At 39.8% G+C, this 9570-nt stretch overlaps 1 protein-coding gene across 1 annotated transcript in view; it reads left to right on the forward strand.

Annotated features, from left to right (window-relative positions):
* Positions 1–9570, forward strand: part of LOC118323935 (nucleolar protein 4-like) — an 89455-nt gene that overhangs the window by 45089 nt on the left and 34796 nt on the right. Inside the window, exon 4 of the mRNA XM_035656005.1 lies at positions 3707–3813. Within this exon, the coding sequence (XP_035511898.1) occupies positions 3707–3813 (107 nt within the window). The remainder of the gene's footprint in view (positions 1–3706; positions 3814–9570) is intronic.

Raw genomic sequence — 9570 nt, forward strand, 5'->3', positions numbered from 1 at the left:
CTCCTTTTTGTAACAAAATTGCAACTAAAGCAGAGTGGATCTCCGCTTACTGCAGCATCACAAAATCTACTGCATGTCTGTATGTCCTGGAAGAGTCACTACTCTGTTTGGAGAGTTTTTCTTTGTCCTAATCAATAGGACTAAGGACAGAGTGTGTCTAAGGCTGTACAGAGTGTAAAACCCTTGAAACCAAATTTGTCAATTTGGGCTTTTATAAATAAAATTGACTTGTGTGATGCAGAAGAAAGCTTTCTCTCGCTCTCAGTGCCAAAAGTCCATTTGTCTACAACTTCATTTTCATGTCACGATCTTCGTCGGTTAAGCCCATAAACACGACATTAACAAGTGACTATCAGCTTTATGTTCACAATAAAGAGGGACCAAAGAACCAGACGCTGTAATGATGACTCCCATTCATTAACTTGTTGTGGAAAACACATCATTTACTGTGTAAATTATTTATGTGTTGACACTAACAAGCAGTACAGATACATTTATTTTGACTCTATGTTCGCCGGCTCTTTATTTTAATCTGCTCTACTTTCCAGTGATGAGAACGGTTAGCCATAAACACCTGTGGTTTGTGGTCATTTCCGATTCGTCAATTCAGGTCAAATTAGTCAAGCCAAATTTTACTGAAACAGCCCAAAATCACAAATCACATTTTTATATGAATAAATCACACTGGATTTGAAAACTCTGTGTTCTTATAAACATGACACCATTTCTATTAGATTATTAGATTATTAATAGACACCTTTAATTAAAGTAAGCATATTTAAAACTGGGTTTCCTGCTCACGCAACACTAATGTGACTATATGGCCGACTAGCTCACTAAATAGGGTGCTCGTGTTCGTTATGACCGACCTAAATATTAGACAAACATTCATTTCTTGCTTTATTTAGTTTTAAGACAACATCTAGCGTACAAGATCATCACTGTCCCGACCGGGCAGGGGTCTGGGGCCTCATGTTGAGAACCACGTGGCAGCTTTGTGTCACATTATCGGTCAGTTATCACAGTCTGTCCCTCTCTGGAGAATACACACACTCTCTCTTTCGCCCGTCCCCATACAAGACTATCAATCACCAATCAATGATGACGGTCCTGTCTATTCTGCTAAGCCATATTGATCTTGTGCCCCATATTCATGTCCATTCTGTAGACGCTCCAGACGTTAGACTCGTCCTTTAAGAGGTCAGGAGATAAATGGCTGAGAGGAGAGAAATATGGCTGGAGATTGAGAGATAATGTTGTTTGTAATGTGCTTTTATTTCCTGTTTTTTTTTCTTCCTTTTATAAAAGAGCCATGAAAAGCAATAAAAAAGCTTCTTAGTGAACGTATCTGAACAGAAAAAGAGACTTATTTTATTTATGTTATAACTCAACTGCTGAATAAGTACCCCATCTCCTCACACTGTCAGGTCAAGTCAACTTTATTTATATAGCTCATTATCACAATCCCACATTTACCTAAAGGGGCTTTAAAGGTCCACTGTGTAACATGTGGTCTATAATCACCTGAAAATAAGAATCGTGTTTTTGTTACCTTAGAATGAGCAGTTTTTATCTACATAGGGAGCGGGTCCTCTTCCCCAGTCCGCAGTGATGAACCACCATGTTTCTACAGTAGTCCAGAGTGGACAAACCAAACACTGGCTCTAAATAGACCCTTTCTTGTTTTTCGTGAATTTTGTGACCACCGTAGTTTCTCCTACTTGCTTGAAAAGTCTTTAGGTGTATCCAGATGGTTTGCAATCTGCAACTTTACTGTTAGATACCACTAAATGACACAACACACTGATCCCCTTAAATCTGCACAGCTGTCCTTAGACAAAAGAGAAAGATGGAATAGCCACACAAGGGGAATCCCTCTTCAGGACGGACAGACAGGAAATAGACCAACATAATAAAATTACAGAATGAACAATCAGGATGACACAGTTATAGATAGACTGCAAACATACTTGAAGAATATGGATCTGGGAGGATGCGGAGCAACGTCAGGCTTCACCAAGCAGACCTGAGTCACATGACCTCCCCTCCACCATGTTCACCATTCACACACAGAGCAGAAAAAAAAAGAAAAGAAAGAGAGATTGGAGGAAATCCCAGGATGGTTGATGGTCCTGCACAGAGAGAAAACAACAAGGAGGAGAAACTCGGGAGAGAGAAAGAGATGGATTCATTTAGAAGGAAGGATAATGGTAACAGATCTTAAGTAATCAAAGAATAAGCAACTAACTGAAAGATGACTTTTAGGTTTGGATTTAAAGCCCCTTCAGGCCTCTCTGTGACTGCCTCTCTTTGTCCGTGTGGCTCTCCCTCCAGCTCTAGAGGGTCCTCTAGTGTTGGCTTTATGACAAGGCACAATAACAGACGGCATTAACAGGTTTAAGAGAAGATCAGCCTGCTGTCAGTTAAAGGGACAGATAAAGTTATACATACAAAGTCAAAGTGGAATTAAAAAAAAAGATATTTTTACATCTTTACCATCTTACAGTACAGCAGCACTGCAGTACATAACAGCGGCTCTAACTGTTTGTTGTCACAGCTTTTGATTTAGTTGGATGGTCATTAGGAAGGTGGCGGGTTGTGTGTTTTCTTATTCTTATATTTAAGTTTCTTTCACTCAGTGTTGGTGACTTTTAATCGACCTCATATAAAACAGTGGAATACCAAGTAGAAGCTTGTATCACTGCTAATGCATATTGATTTTAAGTGATTAAAATAGTGTTCATATTAGTATTAGTATTTATATTATTGCAGAAAAACAGGTTGAGAACGCTCAGTTGCCAGTTTATTAGCTTAAAGTAATGCAGTCCTGCAGTAAGTCCTTCACAAAAGTTATAGAGTTCAGTTTTTGTTCCTTCACCTTCAGCTACTAGGTTTGTTAGATCCTGTTTGAGTCTTAGTACTGATCTTCACATTGTAGGTTACAGGTCAAGTTATTTCCCCTGGTAATAGGAACACACAGAACAGCAAATAGTAGACTGTCTTTCTCCTACTCTCCTCCACTAAAAAATCAGTTTTTCTTCTTGTTGGACGTTTGATCTTCACTGAGCAGAATGATGTCTGTGCAGAGTTTGACACTAGAATGATGTTTTCACATCAAGTTTTTTGAAAGTGGAAAGTTTTTCTGTTCTCATGGGAATCAGATTTTCTACGAACGTGATTTGTGACAGTCCTTTCACAACAAGATTGGGTTGTAGTTATCTTCTTCTCACAGCGGGAGGGAAGGAACAGATGGCAATACAATATCACAATGAAACAGTGATGTCTTAATGATACAAAGGTAGTTCATAAGTGAATGAAAGACCTTCAAAGTCAGTAATTACAATAATAGTAGTTTATAGATGCACAAATACAGCCGTCTTGCAGTGTCCTCCAGCAAGCTAGGGAGGCATAGTCTGCTGACCCATATCAGTCCTGCTCCAGTCCCCCAGTCCTTCACTCCTTAGTGGCATCAACCAGACTTCACCTGTTTATATATTTTTAAAAATGCTCAATGTGCTGTGGTAGTAGCCTTGTTTTTCTACTGCAATGTGAATACGGCATCACAGGAACAAAGAGGACAGCTTCAAGACATCACAGATCTCTGTAGGAGAAGAAAGCTCACAGTAATGGAATAAAAATGTGGTTTAATATTTCCACCCTAAAAATCTTTCCTCTCCTCTCCTCTCTTCTCTCTCGTACTCTCCAGAGAACGACAGGCCAAGCTCTCTGGTGTTGGAGGTGATAGACTACAACATGCCTCTCACCACCACCTACATGAAACAGATGAAGCTGCAGTGTATGAGCAACAACAAGGTACGTGAGGTCACTGCTACAGAGCTGCATGTTAAACACTCTTTCTGACTCTGGGCTCCTGTGTAAGGCTGCAGTGCCACATCCTCTGTTTTTGTCCGTGCCAACAGAGAGAATATATGTGCTGTGTGTGTTTTTATGCATCCTGAGAGCACAAGTATTCCCTTGAGAGTGGATCATGGAGTAAATCTTGACACTGGCAACTGCTTTAAACCAGCAGGTTCTTTTGTACACTCGATTGTTTATGACAGGCGTGTAGGAGGAAACCAGGAGGCCCACTAATGCCTTGGTTGGAAGAAAACTCCCACACACCGTCTTGCAATTAAAACACTATAATGAGAAGAAATATGAGTATTTCAGTCTGACGCTGGTGGAGGTCAGTGGACCGAAACCATTTCTTCTTATTAAGTATGAGACAGTGCTGTTTTTTTATACAGAATTTACATATAACAGAAAACACATTTACACTTCCACAGATGTGAACAAATGTCCAAGAAAAGAAAATCATCATCACATTTTTTTTATTTATCTGGATCAAACAGGTTTCTGATGTATACAGAATTAGATGAACTGGTTTTGCAGTCAATAACTTGGCAAACATGTAAAATATTCTAAGTGTATGTAATTTACCATTTTCATTAATTAAACATAGAGTCCATACAATGCTGGAAAATGCCCAAGTGCATGCCTTCAAATATATTCTGTATATGAATATTCTGTATTTCTGTTTACAATTACGTACTTGTCGATTAATCTTCTGTTTATCGGCTTGTTCATTAACTAACAGTAATATGTTATGTCACAGTAGTGACCACACTAAGTGTTAGTAAGTGAAAACAATCAAATCAAGGTATATCAACATATCAAGTCCTCCAAATGAAACAAAACAACATACATTGTTCGTCTGTGCCCTCTATCAGGACCAAATATTGTGTCTGTGGCTTCCCCAGACTTGTTAGAAACCACTATTGAAAATAAATGTTGTTTTATGGTTAAGGTTTGGTTGGGATTAGGAACAAACATGACTTTGGGTAGAAAATTGTGTAAAAAAACCAACTTCTTTACATTTTGGGCATGCCCCCCTCCAGAAGCCAAAAGTGTTTTTTATATAATTTTTTTTAGCAATCATAAACAATGACAGGGGAACCAAATCTAATAAAAATGATCCAAGATAAACTTTATTGAAATAAAGTTCAGCTCATGTTCTACTTCATATTTTCCCCTGTTCACCTATGCCTCAACTGCAGTGGCTCTATGCTCCACCAGTGGGACCGGCACCAGAGTTTGAGAACCTCTGAGTTAGGGGACGTTGTCATGATGACAATAAGTGCCTAATAAGTTAGGGACGATTGTGGTCATAGTTAAAGAAACCTACGGGGAAGCAAACTGAGAGTTGTATCAAGGTCGGATGTGTTAACTCATTCATCCGCCCAACCTACTTCCTCCTTTAATGGACAAGAGTCATAATTGCTACGGCTGCTAGAGGACGGTTATTTCAATGTTAATGCGTCATTTTGGGGCACTTGCTGAAATGAATGATGCTATGTCTTACTCTGGAGGTCAGCCTCAATCATCATGATGCAAAATCCAATATTTTGTCAATCAATCCTCTGGGTTCTGGTTGATCTGCAACGTTGCCCACAATTTGATATTAACTGAAGAGATAACGAAGTAGAACCAGAATAGAAAAACCAGAATCAATAGTTGATCTGTTCTGTTATCGCTCAAGCCCAACCTGGTACGGGCCTCAAGTTCTGAGTGTCGCATCTGGAGTAAAACTGTGTGTTGGAACAGCTGGAAGAGTCCTGAGGTAGTGAGGAACATCAGCTTCTTCTTCTCTTGTGGCCAGTGCTGTGCCGGCTCAGCTGTGAGTGTATGTATGAGTGTGTGTGTGTGGGTGGGTGTGTGTGTGGGTGTGTGGGTCGGGGGTAGTGATTGGTATATTCCATATTGTTCCCACAACACAACCACCACTCCACCCCGTACCACTGTGACTATCAGTTCCACACACTCGCTGTCAGTCATATTCCCTGTAAGTGTGTGTGTGTCTGTGTGTGTGTGTGTGTGTGTGAGTGTCTAGATAACGGGTGGGGGAACAGAGGGTTGAGCTCGTTCCAATTAAGCCAGGCCCCTGAGCGTCAAGTTAATTAGCTGAGGAGAGAGAGAGAAAGAGACACTGAAGTGCCAATTTACACTGGAATGCCAATATATCTTCCAGTCTGTCTGTATGTCTGTGTTTCTGTCCAAGACACACACACACACACACAAATACACATACAGACAGCCTCTTAAAAACACATATGCAGTTCAATACTTTCACCTCTCTCCACACTTATTTTGTTGTTTTGTTCTTTCTCGCACATACACCCACACTCAACCACACACACACACACACACACACACAACAATCTCTGTGGCTCCTGTTATTCTCTAACAGTTGTACCTGTCTGTTTGGCGACACCATGTCAAAGCCATTCTAATTAGTTCACACTGACGTATTGAAACGATTCTCATTATCACCTTTGTGGTAGAATCCAAAGTACAAAATGAAATATTGTTTTTCTGTTAAGGTGAGCATTGTTGTTCATGTTATTGTTTATTTTATTTAAAAACAACTTTTCACTCTTTTTCTTCTTTTAGTTCTCCGTCGTACTTCTCTCCATGTTATGTCAGCTTCAACGGGGAAGAAAAGTTAACGATTTTCAAAACGCTGTGAGAACTAATGCTGCTAATCGTTGTTTGCAGTTTAATGATAAAGGGACTGTGCTCTGAATGTCACTTGAGGATCAGAGTGTGTCAAAGTGTCTAAGATGTAAAAAGTTGCAACACAAACAGAAGAGCTCTACATCTGTCAGTGTTACTGTATTGATCTGCAACACAGCCTTTGAAAGATAAATAAAATATGCCTGTGCTGTTTGCAGCCTACAGCGGTTAAGGGTTGGCTGAGGATCTTGATCAATAATACGCTTTGATTCGCAGATGCCGTGTGCCAGTATTCAGCATCTTTCACTGAGGGTCAAATTATGAGGTTGTTATTATGCCAGAGAGGATTCATGTCAGTCATGGTTAAACTCCTAAACAGCATTAGAGCTTTAAGACAAGTAAATAAAAATGTGCAAAGAAGTTTTTTATTTTTCAGCCTATCCCCGACCTATCATGGCAAGATGGACCAGGCATCTCCTTTGAAATCGCTTTGAGTAGAACTGCAAGATAAATACATAGACATGGACTTGCAAAGACAAAAATAAAGCAAACATGAAATAAAAACGGTACTATAGTTACCGCTATAGAAACTGTAACTTTAAAAAGCTATAAATGTCCTAGTATCAGTAAACAGCATGACTGGTATTGAATTTTTATTATACTTCATTCTCGTTGCCTGTGTGTAGTTTGTAGGAACTAATGTAAAATTCACATAAAGTTGTAAATACTTTAAATATTTTATGTTTATAATCAAACCAATAAACTACTGTAACTGTTGTTAATGTAAAACGGACTTTGTTGAAGATTAAAAGGTCTGTGCATGAATATCATGTCAATTAGAATAAAGTGCCACGCTAACCGAGCAGATTCACTGCAATTAAGATTTATTTTCTGCCCAATTGCACATCTTGACCTGACAAAATATAGAATTCTGACTCCAATATCTTAAGTATATTTATTTAAGAGAGTTTTAGTTACATAACAAAACCTATTTTAGCATTAAGTGGTGTTTAAACACGTAATAAATGCTGTATAACACACTATAATACAGTTGTAAGGAGATGTTTATTAATGTACTTACCCATAGGTTGAGGCTGGTGTATACACAGAAAATGTGACAATATATTAAAATACATGTTTTCTTGGGAGAATATATAATTGTATAATTGTTGACCAATACATTATATCAATAAACAATTAATTGTCTTCAAACCTAAATATAAAAACAAATACTGAGAAAAATACTGAGAGGGGATCCTTTGAGACAAATTATTGGTTGGTGGTCTAATGTGAATCTATTGTGGGGGTCCTTCGCATTAAAATTTGGGGACCCCTGTATTAGATGTTTATATACTAATTATAAATGATAAATAGGACGAGTTAATGTAAAGAGTTACCAGAATTGAAAAATGGCCAATAAATGTCATTCAATAGTCATTTTTAACTTTTCTTTAAAGAATTGTGAACAATATATTTGCTAATCAGTTAAAGGATGAACTTGTCGCTGCTCTCTGGTGGACCAACAGTGTGTTTCTAAATGACCTCAAACATAAACGTAACATTTCTGTGCTGTGTGAGACATTAGTCTAGCTTTACTTAAAAGTTCTCTTAAGAGAATTCTGTTGCTGCTGATTTCTTTTGGATGTCAACTTTTAAACTGTTCTGTTTCTTCACCTTCCCACCTCATCCACCTCCACCGAAACACTCTTATACACATTTGTCAGACCAGACTCTTTTCAATCATGTGGCTGGAAGAGTTGAGGGTAAAGTTTTAGCAGACAGCTTAGATTGTGTGTGTGTGTGTGTGTGCGCGTGTGTGTGTGTTTGTGTGTTTGTGTGTGTGTGTCAGGATGAGACTGTGCTGCAGAAAGATTATAGTGTTCGGCCCAGAGGAGCAAAAGTACAGACAGGAATAGAGGAGCAATGACTCACTCACCTATAGAAAATAACATAGGACATGAGGGAGCATTAGGTTCAGTGTGTGTGTGTGTGTGTGTGTGTTAGGGGAAGCAGACTGAGTGCAGGATAGGTGAATAGCATTGCATTCCTTGAAATAAAGGTAGCAGTCTTTTGTCTGGGTTGTTTTTATGAGGAAGAGAATGACAGAGGATGAGGGGAAAATGGGAGAAAAGAGGAGAGAGGATCATCTGTGCTTTCACTCGACAGAGAGGGAGAGAGAGCGAGAGAGAGACAGAATGAGTCAAAGGTAGACAGAAGAAGAAGAGAGGAGCATGTAGTGCATATTTGTGATGTGTGAATCCACCACCGGCTCCATTAGCACTCATCCCAAGCCTCCGTTCATCTGCCCATCCCTTTATCTTTCCCTCCATCCACCCCCCGTCCCAATTCAATAAGAGGAGGAAATTACCCAGGATGCTTCCTGGCAGGGGGGGTGTACGGGGGGCTGCTGCAGACAATGTAGAAATGGGTGAGAAGTGAGAGGAGAGAAGACAAGAGGGGGAGGAGGATAGAGAGATGGCAGGGCGGTGGCTCTGTCTGGCTGAGGGAAGGAGGAAGATGGAGAGGAAGAGGAGGAGGAGGGGGAGTGAAAATGAGGATGGGAGTAGGTGGATGTGCTCGGCCGGGGTGAAAATAAAAATGAGAAAATTTGTAGGTGACAGTGGGATGCGAGGGGAAGGAGGTGGAATGGGAGGAGAGGGGCTGGGGGGAGGTGACGGGGGGAGGTTGTGGGGGAATCAGAGAAGGAATTAAAAAAGGAGAATGAGGTGGTTCATTATCATTTATGGTCTCCCCTTCTCCCTCTCTCTGCCCATTATTTCAGCTACCTCCAGAGGAAAGACAATTCATTATTTTTGGGAGGAGGGGTGTGTGTGTGCGTGTGTGTGCGTGCAGAGGGGAGATAAGTTGGGGGTTGGTCTATTATAATTACTAAAAGACTATTGAGAAGACGGCAGAAAAAAAAATCATACATTTTGAGATAAAAGGCTTGGCGGTGGGGCCGAAAAATGCTTGACAAACCTTTTGTCCACAGTTTGTAGGATGAAAAATAAAGCGCCTAGGATCGTGGTTTCTCTTCCAAATATATATATATATATA

This window comes from Morone saxatilis, unplaced genomic scaffold (genome assembly GCF_004916995.1).
Source record: "Morone saxatilis isolate NCDOM2014 unplaced genomic scaffold, NCSU_SB_2.0 Contig15, whole genome shotgun sequence".
Taxonomy (NCBI): Eukaryota; Metazoa; Chordata; class Actinopteri; family Moronidae; genus Morone; species Morone saxatilis.